This window comes from Ctenocephalides felis, unplaced genomic scaffold (assembly GCF_003426905.1).
Source record: "Ctenocephalides felis isolate EL2017-DRISC unplaced genomic scaffold, ASM342690v1 CF-g0.4_SCAFFOLD_03573, whole genome shotgun sequence".
Lineage (NCBI taxonomy): Eukaryota > Metazoa > Arthropoda > Insecta > Siphonaptera > Pulicidae > Ctenocephalides > Ctenocephalides felis.
The window spans coordinates 5,146,369-5,166,233 of record NW_020539727.1 but is presented as its reverse complement, the minus strand read 5'-3'; the positions used below and the strand labels follow the sequence as shown (position 1 = coordinate 5,166,233).

Sequence of the window (19,865 nt, the reverse complement as noted above, 5' to 3'; positions counted from 1 at the left end):
CATTTGAGAATTAATATTATATCGCGTAGTTCGATTAGCATTTTATTACTTTTACACTATTATATAATTGTGTAAAAGTAATAATATAATACTGAATATTTTACTGCTTGAATACTAATGCATATCACTGATAAATTTGTACTCAGGCTATGGAAAAACAAGATTAAATAAATGTATTTCGTTTCGTATATTTTCGTATGTATATTCTTAATTGCCGTCATTTACGGCCAAAGATTGTCGTAGTTAGAAATGTTACCCCTTACTATTACCCCTTACTATTCAATAATTATACATTCGAACTATTCACACTTGAATGCAATTTCATTGTTCTGTATCTTTAAAGTAACCATTTTTGTATTTTCTGGAAAATACACAATGGTATTTATTTTGACTTTTATACCTAAAAAAGGTCATAAACTGCCTGCGAGAACAAAAGTGACCGCTTCCTTCCCAAACAAAAACGACAAAAACACTAAATGCCTGTACGAGTTACAGATTTAATACCAGTTTAAGGAAGTCGATATGACAAATCCTGTGAACAACTCCATCTCGAATTCACTCCAAGGAGGAGTTGTTCGGAGTGATAACTCCAGAGTGAGTTACCCATCTCTATTATGTTGTGTGATAATAATGTGCAAAATCTACTCTATGTCGAGATTAAGATTATAGTAGTTGCAATATATATTTTGTCCTTTTTCCTAATTCTTGAGTTCTGATTATGGTAATTTTCTTCTTCTTCAGGCATTTTTTTTAATATGGTAAATTGACTAGATATACCAGATGTAGCTAATTTAGTCCAGTAATTATAGTAAGTTCACCTCGGAATTCGAGATAACTAGTTGTAAGTCTGTAAATACTTGCATATGGTAGGGTATACACAACATATGTAGGGTTTTGAGACAACTTTCAGTGTCAATATACAAGTATTTACGGACTTACAGCTGGGTATCTCGAATTCCGCGATTCTTACCTAATGTAAGTTCAAATGATTAGACTAATTGGTATTATGAAAAATCGCAGAGTAGACTACACGCTATTTGTATGTTATTTTAGTGTATTTTAAAAATGTGTAACACGTTGGAATGAATACTATGCAATAAAAATTAGAATATAATTTATACTCCGCACTTATGGTCCATATAACATTGGAATAAGTTCGTTGAAGTAACAAAAACTCCAACATATTTTATATCCTATTCTAATTTTTGCACATAGAATGTTCCAACTTTTCTTTGAAAAAAAAAGAGTGCGCGTAAGGTTCACACGCGATTGAAGTAAAACTTATTTGCTACTGTACAAAGTGGCAAATTTAAGTTAAGTAAAAATAAATACAATATAACAATTTTGAATAATGTTTATTAGTAATATGATTTATTACATTTATTAGTGTCAACAATTTTACACATTTACATTATGATAAATTATAAATTATATATTTATAATAGCATTAAAAATATGTATATCTAAAAACAATAATGTAATTAAAGTCATTCTTCAGATATGACATTTGTCATTGTAATTGGCATTTAGAAATGAACCTTCATTAGAGAAATGAAGTAATTGCTGTTTAATAAATTCTATAATATTTGTTCACACAGTGGATTATATTGAACAACGCCTACCCTAAACAATATTGTTTTTCGCAACTTTACTCATCATTTAATTGTGTTTAAAGAACTTCATGTAATTGAAATTAACATACATTCATTGATTGATGGTATTTTTTCACTTTTTCGCTGGCGATATAATCTCATTCTTTGAACATCTGTAATATCTGTCTCGCCTAAAAAATATTTTCCATTTCAATAACTTCGAAGATTTATAGAAACTACGAATAAAATAGAAATAATTTCTAATCAATAAACTTACGTTTAGTACACGGCACAAATATTTTTGTTTTATTATATTCAAGAAACAGGGTAAAATATTCTTCTGATTAAGACATCAAGATTTGTACTACAATGTATAATTTTAGAATGATTTTTTATCTATGTTGTTGATATCGGTACGCATACAACGTTAATGCCGGTACGCATACAACGACAGATCTCTATTCACTACTACGACGACCATTCACAATCGACCCATTTTGAAATGATTTCTTCGAGAGCGAATGGCGTACAGTTCGGGCCATTTGTACGAATTTACACCCTAGTCGCGCCTAAAGAAGTTTTACTTCAAAAGTATTGTATGAATTAGATGTATTTGTATACGTTGCATAAGTTTCAAGATTTTGAAGTAAAACTTTTTTAGGCGCGACTAGAGCGTAAATCTGTACAATGCAACGGAAAAATCGTTACGGCCGAGTCGAGTGCCAATGATTCGTCATTCGCTCTCGATGATATCATTTCTATGCGGGTCGATTGTGATTGGTCGCCGTTTCGCGTGAGTATGATATGAGCTATGATTGTATAGTGAAAATAATAAAACAATAAAGCAGTACAGCTTTATTCTATCATGCCGAAAATATATCTTTTTCAGTATTATATCTCGGACACTTTTGGAAGTTCAGAGAAAGTCTACAAGTTTTTCGATCCCGATGGCTTTAAGTATTACAAAGTTGTATATTTTTATAAATAATGAATTGATTTTCAGATTTATTACTCTAAACAAGAGATCAAGCACATAAATAGTTTGTGTAGCTGTGTTTCATTTGTATACAGATAAACTTCATAATGGACATCTATGCAGTTTATTTATTGACAGTGTTAATGAAATTATCCAAGATTGTTATAAGTTCACTGCGTGAATAAATATTATAGAATTTATTAATCAGCAATTACTCTATTTCTCTAATAAAAGTTCAAGACCTATATGCTAATTCCAATGACAAACCGATCATGTCGTATTTGAAGTATGACTTTAATTGCATTATTGGCTTTAAATATTATAAATATTCTGAATTGTACATAAATATGTATAATGGTTGACATAAAAAATGTGTACATCACGAGTGTTACCATATTACTAATAAACATTTTCCAAAATTGTCATATGATGTATTTATTTTACTTAAATGGCACCTCATACAATAGCAAAACGGTTATTTACTTTAATCATGTATGAACCTTACGCGCACCGTTTTTTTTAAACAAAAAATTATACAGAATTTTATAAGTAATGGTTAAAATATCACAATTTAAAGAATTTGTCTTCTCGTTATTTGTAGTTTGAAATTGTTCTATATTGTTCTATATTGAATTATGATTACCTTGGATATGAGTCTCGATATACCAGTGTAGGAACAAATAGGAAATAAATATAAGTAGAGATCGAAGGAAGAAATTCTTCATTAATTTTATCATCAGACTTTGGTTTAAATGCCCGCACTTTTACGATATTGTGCCTTAAAAATGCGTAAGTCTTCATTAATAGCCGCACCTAAAATAAAAGAAAGTTAAATTAGAGTCAATAATAAAAATATTTCATTTTACATATAAATCATATAATATAGATTTAAATCGTAATTGCTATTGATGACGATAATTATTACTTCTGAAAAAAAATTATGTTTCCAGTTTTCACGAACAAATCCTAATAGAAACTTTATTTAAAATTTTTAAACACTTTTTTAAATAAACAATTGAAAATTTAACCTAAATTATTTCATTAAGTTATCTATTCTTATAGATATTGGGAACTTGCCTGAAGGCAAAGTGCTCCTTACACCTAGTTAAATTTGATCTTGCGACATGTACTGAATTAAAAGTAGTGAAACTGTTCGATATTTTGCAAGATTGTGCAACTTTTAATTTCATATTAGTGAAAACGTGGATGCATGTCTACGTAATTAAAAATGAATCGAGTCCAAGTATGCTTATTTATCTATCGTAATTAATCATGCAATGATTTCATGTTTTAAATAATTTCGCGGAAAAACCTATTTTTTGCCGAGAAATATTCACCTGAATAGTGAAACTAAGAAGTTTCACATAATTTAACAAATTGTCTCATGCTATTTTATTTCAAACAGCATTTTCAAGTATTGCATTTATATATCATTTTATTCAAGTAAACTAGGTGTAAGTGGATATGTTCCATTAGGAAAAGTCGATAATATATTAATATATATTAATTTATAAGCGAATTTCAATGTGTGACAACTATTGAAAATTATTTAACATTGTGCAAATTATTAAACATGCTTTTTCAACAAATTATAAATTCAACTTCCCGTACCGTAACGAAGTGTTCGAGGAATATTGCATGTTTTCGACTAGATTATTATAAATATTGTAACGTTGTCTACTATTTATAAGAATTATATAAACTGAATTGCAAAGATGAAATTATTTGCAATTAAAGTATATTAGAACTTCAGTCAGAACTAAATAAAATCTGAATTATTTTCGATATACAGAAATTTGATAAAATTAATCGCCAAGGTAAAAAAATGAGGATGTACTGCAAAAGATTTACTGGATATCATTGTGAAGAAAAAAAGATTCTGGATACAATACCAAATGATAAAGGACAATTTCTGTACTACATCATTAAAGGTGAAATGGAAAAATCTGAAATAAATTCACATGAAGTGAAGGCATAGAAACAGAAGTTTGATAAATAAAAGTAGTCTGTAAAGAAGAGACACGTCATTTAATTTTTCTCAACACGAACCAAAAAAAATAATTCAATAATATAGTTAAAAAGTAATTACCTGTTCCATCAAAACGACTAGTGATGATGCTGGTGGTAAATCAGCTTTAAGTAGAGCCCAAACTGGTAAATATATGAAAGAAGCTTGGTACAGAAGAAGCCAACTGAAGTAGAAATTATCCCAACATTTCATTTGGAGGGCTGTAAAACAATAAAAGTTAAAAAACAGCATTTTCGGTTGATATAACTAAAATTACAACTAGTAGTGCGTGGCATCGTGCCTTAAGGAAAATTGCTGGAACTTTTCGTACTAGAATTATATATAGTTAGCACAATTGTTTTATACATTTTCAAATAGATAATTATAATTACTATATATTTTATATATCTACATATATATAAAAATAAGTCGGGTTTTCCTTCCTGACGATATAACTCCAGAACGCACGAACCGATTTCCACAATTTTGCATTCGTTGGAAAGGTCTCGGGCTCCGCAAGGTTTATAGCTAAGAAAATTAGTTGTGCATGGCATCGTGCCTTAATGCAAGCTGTTGGAAATTCACGCACCGTAATTAAAAATTCGAGTAATGACATTAGTGAGAATTATCAGAATTATGCTTGGTTAAGTCAACGAGCAATTTTTGCCGCAAAGAATAATGATGTACACGCACTAAATTTCACCATTCAATAAAAAATTGCTGGCGATTTGGTGACATACCAATGATTCCGACTGCTCTTCCGTTTGACTTCAAACGATTGCAATTTCTAGTTCTCTTTGCGTTGGCAATAACAAATTGCTTAGTGTTTGCGGGATAAATTTCAAATAGATTATTTAGAAAATCATTGTTTTTCACATGGGCAAACCAAAAAACAAAAAATGTGGTTTACCAAAGAATACTTCAATGAAACGAATAATTTGCGGATTCACCTTCATTTACTTAGAGAAGTTCAACTAAAAAACACTTCATTTCTGTAATCGAAATAAATTCATTACTGGTTATGTAATAAAACCAAATTTTTCCTTTTCAAATATAAAACACAAAATTTCTTCATCTTTCTCACGAAACCATCTGGTGGCGAAACGGAGTTCGTCGGGATTGCTAGTCGTTCATAAAATATACATTGAGGATCTTATCGCTCAAAGCACTTGAGAAAGTTTACATTGGCAGGAGGTGAATGAATGAATCCATCTAAGGATATATTTCTTACGATTATAATAACGCATTTGAAATATAAACATTATGAAACTGAATTGTAAATTTAAAATTCGTGATTTGAAAGTTTTATACAACTTTGTATTGTATGAAAATACAACTGAACAATAATTTTTTTTAAAATTTAAAATTGTTTTTTCGGAAAATTTTGAAATTTGCTTGAACCATATAAGTAAAATTCAAAAATTAAATATCTTGGTAAGGAACCCAACAAAATTGTAGTAAAAAAATCAGTACTCATTTTTAAAAACTTCATTAAATATCGGATAATTTGATGTGCATACGTCTAATGTCCATTTTTGACCACATATACCACATATCTCTTTGGTTCAGATACCTTTGAACGGTAAATATATGCAAAAATTTTCATTTTCGATTTTTTGCGATTACTATAACTTGCCCTACGGGAAGAAAAATACCATGTAGATATTACCATAAGAAAGATGTAATAAAAATACTCCAAAGGTTAATAGATCGAATAGCTAATTTTACCAATGCCTTTTGTTATCGCAACTATTTAAGTTTTACTAAATCTTCATTTGTTTGCTATACACAATACACAATAGGCAAATAAATATGGCCAAATGTTAGTTACAAATTACTTAATCTATATTATCAAAAATTTTAATGATAAAAATTAGAAGATGCTTGATATAATAATACCAGTTAATTGCCAAAATTACTCGATTGTAGCTATAAATAATCAGAATTATCGCAGTAGTTATAAATAATGAATGTTATTGATTATAAACTTAAATTATAGCGGTAGTTTTTCTTCTTTCTTAAGTATTAAAATCTAGTTACTAATTAACCAGTTAATTAATCATATTGAATACTTTTGATGTCTGTTGTGCCAAAACTGCAGTTATTCCCTAAAACATATAGGGGAAAGTCCCCTAGTGGCGGACACCTAAGGTTATTTATAAATAAATCAAAGAATATTTTACAAAATGTTTATTAAATTATGATTTATGTTAGATAACAAAGTTAGAAATTAAACTAAATTAGCAAAACCGCAATCTTTGCTAAAAAATAATTAATACTATCAATCAAACTTTGGTAACAAAAATATGATTTTAAACAGTGGCACCTAGTACCGGACATTTCAAAATAACCTGCACTGATCACATATGTAGCCATCTCCACACTCTGGAAAGTCTGCACATTTGTGTTTGACGAATATTCTCAGATATTGCAAAAAAATCACTAATTATCCACCCTTTGGGTTGGGCCACACCGATGCTCTCAGCTGGAGCATTCATCATAAGATTTTGATTCTTTGACTAGGAAATACGAAAAATGGGGGTATGTAATGACCGTTTGCACTCATACAGAACAAAATTAAATATTTAAAATAAATTACGTCAATTCTCACAAGAAATTTCAATATGTTTATTGTCCGGCGCTTAGGGACGACTTAGTGTCCGGTGCTAAGGGACAGACAATTTCGTTCCTATGGTGGTACCTACTAAAATTGTTTAAACTATCTAATAATATTCTACCATTTTACGGATAACAATCAAGTACTACTTTTATCATTGAATGCCACTCAAATATAAATGCATAAATACACTAGAATTACTTCCATTAATATTTAGGCGACGCCGCGATTTTGCGCCTAAAACAACAGGTGGTTGCTTCCGCCGTGGCCGTGTGCGCCACAGGTGAGTCTTGGCGGGTGATTCTGCACCTGTGTGCACCCCGCACCCCTTTCACTTGTATTTTGATATAAAAAGATTTAAATAGTACGCGTTAAATAGAGCATCCGGTATTAGGTGCTGTCCAGCGTTACGGGACTTCCCCCTAATTATAATTCTGTATAATCTTTTATAATTAACACGATAAAATAGATATGAATGTATAAATTATAATAAGGTGTAATTATTATAATACTTACAATTGGGTAGCATTTCTATCCTATTCATTGCCCAATGTTTGAAAAATTTATACATAATTATTGTGCACACTTCCATGCATGACCATATCAGTAAAGCAATGTGAAATTTGCCAAATCCGGTTGTAATTAAAGAAACACCTACATTAATACTGAAAAATAAATACATTAACTGTTAGTACTTGACCATGAGATGATAATTATTTTTAATAAATTAGATTTTATTAATATTTTCAAAAAATTCAAATTGTGAGCCTGTAGTTGGCCCTGGTTGCGTCCAAAATATTTGTTCCAAGCAGTTGTATGAAGAATCAAAAATATTTCGATCAAATTCATCAAATAAATTGGACTAAATGTGATCTAGTATTAATATTATCTACTTACCTTCCATGGGCAACCAGATCGTATACCACAGTATTCAAAAACAATATAATTAGAATCACAGTAAATATGTGGTATATAGTTCTGATGTGCTGAACTTCAAATAGATCAGTGAGTATTGAACTTCTAGGAATAAACATTTTCTCTGATAACTGGCCATTGTTTTTGGATTTCCTAAAAGGATATAAAAATGATAATATTAAAAGTTGCAAGTGAACAAGAGCAACCTTATTTTATTTAGATCTTCACAAGGGCCAAAACTAAATTTAAAGAAATTTAAGATTTCTAACGCGAAGCGAAGCATCATCTTACTTCATTATTAACTTCCCGAAGGAGAAGTTAATGTTTTCATCAAAAAATCCGATTTGCTAATTTTATGTTCACTCGACGTTTCAAGCCATTCTGAATCGAATGAGACCAAATTTGGAACAAGTGTGTGTGTGTTGGTGCGTGAACAGATTTTTTGTCGCAAATCGACGTTTTCTCAAAAACGGCTGAACCAATTTCAAAAATCTAAAAGCCATTCGATGTATCTCAATGAGGACTATCGTTTGTCAGCTTTGCGCTACGATCGGCCGAACCGTTTCTTTGTAAATCGCAGAAAGGTGAAAAAATTTTCGTCCACGTTTTAGCCCGCAATTCTGAATCGATTTTGAAAATTCAAAAACTGTTCGAAAGATATTGGTTGGAAATCGTGCTGATTAGTTTTTGGTAGAGGTCGGCCGGGCCGTTTTATGTAATAAAGTGTTAAAAAAAACTTTTAGACGACTCTTATGACTTTTGTTTGACGGTAGTTACCATAGTCTTAAAGATCATACTGAAATATAACGGGTTTACGACAAGCCGTTTAATTTTAAAAATTCTTCAAAGTTTGCAAAAATTAGCATGGTTTCATTGGCATTTGTCAAAAATAAACCTTCGATCGACGTTTTCTTAAAAACACCTGAACCGATTTCAGAAATTTAAAAGCCATTTGATTTATCTCAATGAGGACTATCGTTTGTCAGTTTTGTGAGACGATCTGCCAAACCGTTTCTTTGTAATTTGAAAAAAAGTGTTGAACTTTTCGTGCACATTCAAGCTCAAATTACCAAACCAATTTTAAAAAATCAAAAACTGTTCGAAAGATGTTAGTTGAAAATGGTACTGATTAGTTTTAGGTGAAAATCTACCGAGCCGTTTTCTTGTAATTAACGGTTGAAAAAAGTTTAAGTCGATTTTTATGGAACTGTTTTTATCGTATATATCATGGTCTTATAGAACATACTAAAATATCACGGCCTTACGACAAGTAGTTCAACTATAAAAATTTATCAAAGTTTGAGAAAATGAGTAGTTTTTTTGACGTTTGTTAAAATTAAAATTAGACGATTTACTTGGTATCATTAAAGTCCTACGGAAACCGGTTCAAATACAAAAATTGTTGATTTTCGACAATTTGCCCTTAGAAAATATTCCGAGTTAACGTGTTTGTTCGTTTTCAATTATCTGTAATAAATCCACTCGGAATACTTTTAATCACTTAAAAATTAATTTATGTTTTATTGATTAAGTCGATTATTTACACATATCGGGAAGTTCATGTAACTTGCCTCAAGGCTAAATACCAAACCAACTAGTTTTAATTTTAACAAACGTCAAAAAAACTGCTCATTTTCTCAAACTGATGAATTTTTAAATTTAAACTACTTGTCGTAAGGCCGTAATATTTCAGTAAGTTCTATAAGACTGATATATATCGCCAAAGAAGTTCCATAAAAATCGGCATAATTTTTTTTTTCAATAGTTAATTACAAGAAAACGGCTCGGTAGATTAACACCTAAAACTAGTCAGTATTATTCCCAACTAATATCATTCGAACAACAGAAATTTTTTGATTTATGATTTTTTAAAATCGATTTGGTAGTATGAGCTTAAATGTGGACAAAACATTTAACATTTTTTTCCAAATTGCAAAGAAACGGCTCTGCAGATCGTCGAACAAAACTGACATACAATAGTCCTCATTGAGATACATCGAATGGCTTTTAAATTTCTGAAATCAGTTTAGGCGTTTTTTGAGAAAACGTCGATTTACGGCAAAAAATCTGTTGATACACACACACACATACCTTTTCCAAATTTGGTCCCATTCGATTCAGAATGGCTTGAAAAGTGGAGAAAACATTTTTTGTTTAAAACATAAACTTCTCATAAAGGTTTATTATTATCTTCCCGAAAGTTAATAATAACACTTGATTCTGGTTAATGGTGAATGTCATCAAGTTAAATGTTTCAACTGTCAATATTCCAAATAGCACATCAAGTTCTAATAATACTTCAACTATTCAAAATTAAAAATTAAAATTATTACCCTTTTTTACTGATGTCGCCATTTGGTGTGAATAATTCCTGAAGACCAGCCTTAGGAATGCACATCCCACGCACTTCTTTCAATACATCTGAAGCCACTAAGTTCAGTTGTTTTTCAAACTGATTTAGTACTGATGATTGAAGGTTCTGCATTGAAATAAATATAACATGAACTAGCTGTAAGTGGAATTCTGTCTTAAGGCAATTAAGGCATCGTGCCTTAAGGCAAATTGCTGGAACTTCCCGTACCAAAATTTTTTTTTTAAAAACGATTAAGATTTTTGAAAAAAATTTACTTTGAAAAAATAAGATTTTTGAGAAACTATATATTGGACAAAAAATTACTTCTTTTTGAAAAAAAAAAATTTTTTTTATTTTTTTTTTTTTAAAAAAAAATGTTTTATTTTATTTTGACATATTTTGGAAGATCTAAACTTTTTTTCAGAGCAATCGTACTGCTTTAACTGCATAAAGACGAAATATCAAAGCCCGTAAGCGCCGCGTCGCCGTCTAACGCGTAAACATTGGTACGGAACCCATAGAAATGTAAAAAAAATTTATACTTATTGTTAAAATCTCTATAAAATATTTGATAATTTGATGTGCATATGTCTAATGATCATTTTTGACCGCCAAATGGCATTTTTTTTTACTTTTTTCATCAGATCTCCGAAACCGTTAGACCTGCCTTCATGAAATTTGATCAATTCTTTATCTTGTCAATACAAGTAAAATGTTTTTTGAAATATTCAAATCGGACGCTCCGTTCTCTTAAAAACTGAGTTACCGTTTTCGGCACTTTTTGCCCCGTATCTTTGGAACGGCTAGACCTGCTTTCGCCAAAAACTAATCAGCACGTCTCCTTATTAATACGAATCGAATGTTTTTTGAATTATTCAAATCGGTTGATCCGTGTTCCCGAAATCGTCGACGAAAATTTGTATCCGCACATACATACACACACGCACATACATACATACATACATACATACATACATACATACATACATACACACACACACACACACACACATACATCCATTTTTTCTAAGGTATGCCAAAATGTTCAGAAACCTCTGAAACGTAAAGATATATAAACATTTTCATTTTCGATTTTTTTGCGATTACTATAACTTGCCCTACGGGAAGTTAATAAAATACTGATATAATATTATTTACAATGTATATATAAACAAGTAGTAGTAAGGCTGTTTTCACACGGTTTCACATAACATATTTTAAAACAAATATTTAACGTTACCTTTAGTCTTATAATTATTAACTTCCCGTAGAGTAAGTTATAGTAATAGCAAAAAAATAGAAAATGGAAATTTTTATATATCTTTATGTTTCAGAGGTTTCTAAACATTTTGGCATACCTTAAAAAAAATGGATGTATGTGTGTGTGTGCGGATACAAATTTTCGTCGACGATTTCGGAAACACGGTTCAACCGATTTTAATTATTCAAAAAACATTTTACTTATATTGACAAGATGAATAATTGATCAAATTTTCATGAAGCCAGGCCTAGCGGTTTCGGGAATCTAGTGAAAAAAGTAAAAAAAAATACCATTTGGCGGTCAAAAATATTATTAGACATATGCACATCAAATTATCTGATATTTTATAGAAATTTTAACAGTAAGTATAAATTTTCTTTACATTCCTATCGGTTTCGTACCAATGTTTATCTGTTAGACGGCGACGCGGCGCTTCGATTTTTCGTCTCTATGCAGGTGAAGCAGTTGCTTTGAAAAAAAGTTCAGATTTTCCAAAATATTTCAAAATAAGGAAAACATTTTTTTTCAAAACTTTTTTTTTCAAAAAAGAGTAAATTTTTGTCAAAATTTTATAGTTTCTCAAAAATCTAATTTATTCAAAGTATTTTTTTTTTCAAAAATGTTAATCTTTTTAAAAGAAAATAATTATTAGTACGGGAAGTTTCAGCAATTTGCCTTAAGGCACGATGCCATGCGCCCCACTAGTTTAATTTTTTCTATTACAAATTTTATTTAGAATAACCAGAAATTAGTTCAATGAAGACGTAACGCAAATAGAATAGAACTAGTAGTGTATGGCATCGTGCCTTTAGGGAAATTGTTGGAATTCCCGTACCGTAACGAAATGTTCGAGAAATATTAAATGTTTTCAAATAAATTATTATAAATATTGTAATATTATCTTATATTTATAAGTATTATATAAACTAAATTGCAAAGTTGAAATTATTAAGTATATTAGAACTTTAGTCAGAATTAAAATCTGAATTATTTTCGATATACAAAAAAAAAAATTTAAAATAAAATTTGAAACATTTTTTTTTCTCAAAAGAAATTATTTTGTTCAAACAAGCAGAAAGTTCTTTGAATCATTCAAACCAATGCTTAGTGCTCTCAAAAACTGCAATTATTTGCACATAGAGCTCTGTATCTTCGAAAATGGCTGGACCTGTCTTTGCCAAAAACTAATCACCTCTTCTCCCAATCATTACAAATTTAATGTTTTTTTAGATCATTCAAATCGGATACTCCGTTCTCTCAAAAACTCGATTTGTATTCTCTGCACTCTTTGCTCAGTATCTTTGTAACGGCCGGACCTGCCTTTGCGAAAAACTAATCAACACATCTCCCTATCAGAAGGAATCGAAAGTTTTTTAAGCAATTCAAATCGGTTGATCCGTGCGCCCCAAAACATGGACGAGAAAATTCGGACATACAAAACACACACACACATCCATTTTTTCTGAGGTATGCCAAAATGTTCAGAAATCTCTGAAAAGTAAAAATATGCAAAAATTTTCTTTTTCGATTTTCGGCCCATTACTATAACTACCCTATGGGAAGTTAAAAAATATTTTAATTATATGATTTATTTATTTATTATGAATTATTTTTAATTATATTGACCGCCAAATTGCGGTTTACTTTTTCATTTTACCTTCGAAACCGCGAAACCTGCCTTCTCGAAAATTTAATCTGCACGTCTCGTCAATAATACGAATCGAGCGTTTTTGAATTATTCAAATCCGTGGTCCCGAAATAGCCGACAAAAATTTCTTCACGTCAAAATGTTGAGAATCCTTTGAAACGTAAAAATATAAAATTTTTCATTTGCGATTAGTTTACAAATACTAAAAATATAAGTTTTTCATTCTGTAATAAAATCAATTTATGAAATTATTTATAAAGAGATATGGATTTGGCTCGTATTATTATTAACCATTCCAAAATTTTCAATTTTAGTCAGTTTTTCATATTATCTGTTCATGACTAATATATATTTTTTTTCCATACTAAACCTTGACCATGTTTATATTAAAATTTTAATTATTTAATATTTTTAGTAAAAAAAAATAGATACTGATCATAAAAGAGCCTAATATACGCAAGGAAACGTTTTGTTTGTGTCTATTAATTCTAAATATTGATTATCATTATTAACTCATTATCAATGCAAATAATATTCATATTTTATCAATTGCAAAGGTTAGGTATATATTTACAAGTGTTTAAAATTTTTAAGTATATGTTTTGTTTATCATCTAATTAACTTATGATCACTATTAAGCATAAGGAATAACTAGTGGCGTGCACGGTATCGTGCCTTAAGGCAAATTGCTAGAACTTCCCGTACCGTAATTAAAAATCTTGGTACGGAACCCAAAAATATTTACACAAAATGTGTACACATTATTATAATCTCTATAAAATATCTGATAATTTGATGTACATATGTCCAATAAACATTTTTGACCGCCAAATGACACTTCTTTAACTTATTTTTATTGAGAGTCCATAACCGCTGGGTCTGCCTTCTCAGAAATTTAATCAGTTCTCAATCTTGTTAATACAAGTAAAATGTTTTTTGAATTATTAAATTCGGACGCCCCGTTCTCTTAAAAACTGCGTTACCGTTTTTGGCACTTTTTGCCCCGTATCTTCGGAACGGCTAGACCTGCCTTCGCCAAAATCTAATCAGCACGTCTCCTTATCAATACGAATCAAATGTTTCTTTGAATTATTCAAATCGGTTGATCGGTGTTCTCAAAATCGTCGATAAAAATTTGTATCCGTATACACACACGCACACACATATATACGCAGACAGATTTGCGAAAGAGCTGCTAATTGACCTGCGTTCTATGGAAAGAGAAAGGGCGAATGGAACTTTGCAATTTAAAAGATGAATAAGTTTAAGAATTATAACATTCATCATAACAAGTTAAGAATTATAACATTCTAGATCCTCCCCCCACAAAGTAATGCCTAACGGCGGTTTCCGTGGGGACCAAAAGCAAGGACAAAGCGGTGGTTTTAGTCGGTATTATACCTAGACGGTAGTCTGACATACCCAGACAAAACACAAGTCTGGGATGAATAAAGCCATTTCCTTCATTCACGCATTCACGCATTCATATTCATAAACATTTGAAACGTAAAGATATATAAAAATTTTCATTTTTGATTTTTTTGCGATTACTATAACTTACCCTACGGAAAGTTAATAAATATTAGTAAATTTATTTATTATTTACTCATTCTATTGATACTCAAAATACTTTTATCATTATTATAATTTTTTTAAGAACTATTTCGAGATTACGACATAAGTTTTAAGCAATTTAACGTTAAAAATGTTTTCTGCATTTCTTTATTTATTTAATCATTATAATTTACTATGTTAAGTACGTTAACATGAATTTAATAATTTCAATAATTATTGAACTTTCACGTTTTTGTTGTATTTTGTTTATTATTATTTATAGCATTTCCTTAATATCTTTAATATCTTTTTTTAATAACAAACACATGAACAACGCATACTGATAGCCATAGATAAGTAAACATAGCTGATAGATACTCTTCTTTTATCTATGGCTGATAGTCTCCCGTAGTTCATATTAAGTCTATAACAAAACGAAGTGTCTCATCTTTTTAAGAAAGTACGCTATGCTCCAATGTCAAACAAATTTAATTTAAGTTAAATTCAGTTATTATAGTATTGAAAAGGATTGTTGATTAAACTAGATTATTATTTAGCCTACAATTATTTTGGAATTATTTCAATTATTTCGTAAACGAGTATTAGAAGTACAAAATATTTAAAAATGTCAGAAGAAACAATTATGCCTATGAATAATCAGAAAATTAAAATTGAACCACAAGATTATTCAGAAGAAGACATTAATCGCGATATTAAGGATGATATTGATGTTTTTGATGATATTGTTAAATTTGAATCGTGTACTGAGGATGATGAAACCTGTTTAGGAAGATTTATGAATTCCGAGGTTACTATCGAAGAAGAAGTCAAACAGGAGTTCGTCGAGACGTCAGTTTATGAATGTGACATTTGTAATAGATCATTTGCAGAATCTGATCAATTAAAAGAGCATATGGTCAATCACAAGCCTAGTAATAGCAAAGAAAGCCCTTTCAAATGCGAAATCTGTCATAAGACTTTCAAACAAAAAAGTTATCTGAAAACTCACATGCTGATGCACAGTGGGGAACGCCCCCATGAATGCAGTATATGCAAAAAGACATTCACACAATCAAGTAACCTGAAAAGTCACATGATTATTCACAGTGGTGAGCGCCCCCATGTTTGCAGTATATGCAATAAAACATTCACACAATTAGGTCACCTGAAAGAACACACGCTGATGCACGAAGGAGCACGCCTCCATGAATGCAGTATTTGTAATAAAACATTCACACAATCAAGAACTTTGAAAACACACATTCTGATTCACAAAGGAATACGCCCCCATCAATGCGATGTTTGTAATAAGACATTCACACAATTAGGTAATCTGAAAATACACATGCTGGTGCACAGTGGAGAACGCCGCCATGAATGCAGTATATGCAAAAAGACATTCACACAATTAGGTAATCTGAAAAGACACATGCTGGTGCACAGTGGAGAACGCTCCCATGAATGCAGTATATGCAAAAAGACATTCACACAATTAGCTAATCTGAAAAAACACATGCTGATGCACAGTGGAGAACGCCCCCATGAATGCAGTATATGCAAAAAGACATTCACACAATCAAGTAACCTGAAAAGTCACATGCTGATGCACAATGGAATACGCCCCCAAGAATGCAGTATATGCAATAAGACATTCACATATGTAAGTAGTTTGAAAAAACACATGCTGATTCACAATGGAATACGCCCCCATCAATGCAATGTTTGTAATAAGACATTTACAGAATCGAGTGGTCTGAAAGCACACATGCAGATTCACAATGGAGTACGGCCTTATAAATGCGATGTTTGTAATAAGACATTTACAGAATCGAGTGGTCTGAAAGCACACATGCAGATTCACAATGGAGTACGGCCCTATAAATGTAATGTTTGTAATAAGACATACACACAATTAAGTCATCTGAAACGTCACATGCAAATTCACAATTGATTGAATCTCTATGAATGTAATTATTTATTTGTAATAATACATTCACACAATCAAGTCTTCTGAAGACGAGCATCCTTAAAAAATGAAATATACAATAAGGGGTTTACTCCATTGAATGATTTGAAGAGACACATGCCACTTCATAGTCGGAAATGAAATAATAATCAATGAAATATAAACATGTTTTTAAATAGAATTTAAATATTAGGCAAAACAGTTACAAAATATTCTTGCATGTAATAGTATGTATGAAAAGTAGAAAATAAACACTAAACATCACAATATGCAGTTATTGTTAATCAAAGATAATAATTGTTACTTATTATATAATTGTATTGTTTGTTTAAATTTATAAAAAAATATTTTGTCGACTTATATAAATATTTGTATTTGTATGGCGATTGTAGTCTGAAGCATAATAAAATATTAGGTTGTATTAGAAAAATTCATCTTTTATATTATATATATATATGATATATGTCTTACGTATCTTATATGTAAAATTTTTCTGTAATGATGTATGAAAGGATAGTTCTCCTATTCGGTTTTTGATTATTCGGATTTTGATACATTTTTCAGAAGTTTGTAAAGGGAATTTCTTAGGATTTTTTAATTGGCCTATATCATTCAATTTGACAGATTATTATTTTTTAACTAATGCAGTCGTGTTTTGTCTTACTTTATTGAATCACAATACAAAAAAAATTACTTATTCAAGAAATTATTTAGAATTTTTATTGCGTCAAAAATTCATATGATTGGCATTGAATACGCGGAATATTTTTTGAGGTCAATGAGCGTTTTGGGTCTGAACTTTTTTTACTGTGAAATTTTCGAATTAGGTTCATCTTACTCTCAAGTTCAAAAGTGAAAATAATTTATACTCCTTTCCTACTTCCCGGGAGGGAGGGGGTGACACACATCCCTTCTCAGTGGTGTAATTTTATTTTTTTCTAAATAAAGTCGGATATCGATAAAAGAACTAATTAAAAGAGAGAAATGTTTTATAATGTTTTTCAAAAAAGCAAATACTTTTCATGTTACTAACTACTGAAAAATCATTTCTTTTTGGCGTTTTTCATCGTTTTTTTTTTGCAAATATCTTCTATAAATATCTATATATTATTTTAATGTATTTATTTATGGGGTTTTATAGTGCTCAAAATAAGATATAAAATGTGTACTGTTAAGGGTCTGTTTTTTTTTCATTTGAATCAAATAGTTTTATGAGTGCCATTTCCTCCAAAATTGCAATTCAGTAGCCACATAAAAAGTGTTTGCTGTAAAACATTTTTGACGCAATAAAACTTTTAAAGAATTTTTTGATTAAGTAGCTTTTTTTGTATTGTTATTTAGTAAAGTAAGGCAAAACACGACTGCATTAGTTAAAAAATAATCTGTTAAATTGAAATATATAGGGTATGTTCGATGCGCAAGACTGTTCATCTGCGCCAAACATATATACTGTATCCGTATCTGTAAAAAATGAATTTTTCTGATACAACCCAATATTTTATTATGCTTCAGACTACAAAATCTATCGTCATACAAATATTCATAAAAATCATCAAACAAATTTTAAACTAAGAACCAATAAAGTGATATAATAAGTAACAATTGCCTTGTTTATCAATAAATGCATATAATGTGATATGTTACTGTTTATTTTCTACTATTCATACATTATATATATAATGTATGATTACATATACAATAATGTAATATTACATGCAAGAATATTTTGTAACTTTTTTGCCTAATATTTAAATTCTATTGAAGAAACATGTTTATATTTTATTGATTATTATTTTATTTCCGACTATGAAGTGGCATGTGTCTGTTCAAATCATTAAAATCATTTCACATTTATAAGGATGCTTTCTGGGATAAATAAGCATGTGTCTTTTCAGAAGACTTAATTGTGTGAATGTATTATTACAAATAAATAATTACATTCATGGAGATGCATTCAATTGTGAATTTGAATGTGGCGTTTGAGATTACCTAATTCTGTGAATCTCTTACTACAAACGTCGCATTGATGGGGGCGTACTCCATTGTGAATCACCATGTGTGTTTTCAGACGACATAAAAGAGAGAATGTCTTATTACAAACATTGCATTCATAAGGGCGTACTACATTGTGAACGAGCATGTGACATTTCAGACCACTTGATTCGGTGAATGTCTTATTACAAACATTGCATTCATAGGGCCGTATTCCATTGTGAATCAGCATGTGTACTTTCAGACCACTCGATGCTGTAAATGTCTTATTACAAACGTCGCATTTATGGGGACGTATTCCATTGTGAATCAGCATGTGTACTTTCAGACCACTCGATGCTGTAAATGTCTTATTACAAACGTCGCATTTATGGGGACGTATTCCATTGTGAATCAGCATGTGTACTTTCAGACCACTCGATGCTGTGAATGTCTTATTACAAACATTGCATTGATGGGGGCGTATTCCATTGTGAATCAGCATGTGTGTTTTCAAACTACTTGATTGTGTGAATGTCTTATTGCATATACTGCATTCATGGGGGCGTTCTCCACTATGCAAAAGCATATGTTTTTTCAGATTACTTGATTGTGTGAATGTCTTATTACAAATGTCGCATTTATGGGGGCGTATTCCTTTGTGCATCAGCATGTGTTTTTTCAGATTACTTGATTGTGTGCATGTCTTTTTGCATATACTGCATTCATAGGGGCGTTCTCCACTATGCAAAGCATGTGAGTTTTCAGATAACCTTTTTGTTTGAAAGTTTTTGACAAATTTCGCATTTGAAAGGGCTTTCTCTGCTATTACTAGGCTTGTGATCGACCATATGCTCTTTCAATTGATCAGATTCTGCAAATAATTTGCTACAAATGTCACATTCATAAACTGGTGTCTCGACGAACTCCTGTTTGACTTCTTCTTCGATAGTAACCTCGGAGTTCATAAATCTTTCTAAACAGGTTTCATCATCCTCAGTACA

At 30.4% G+C, this 19,865-nt stretch overlaps 1 protein-coding gene across 4 annotated transcripts in view; it reads right to left on the bottom strand.

Moving 5' to 3' along the window:
- The window catches only part of LOC113389412 (sterol O-acyltransferase 1), a 105,472-nt gene that overhangs the window by 14,210 nt on the left and 71,397 nt on the right, over positions 1–19,865 (bottom strand). For all 4 annotated transcript variants that reach the window (XM_026626451.1, XM_026626450.1, XM_026626452.1 and 1 more), the window contains one exon: positions 10,442–10,587. In XM_026626451.1, the coding sequence (XP_026482236.1) occupies positions 10,442–10,587 (146 nt within the window). The remainder of the gene's footprint in view (positions 1–10,441; positions 10,588–19,865) is intronic.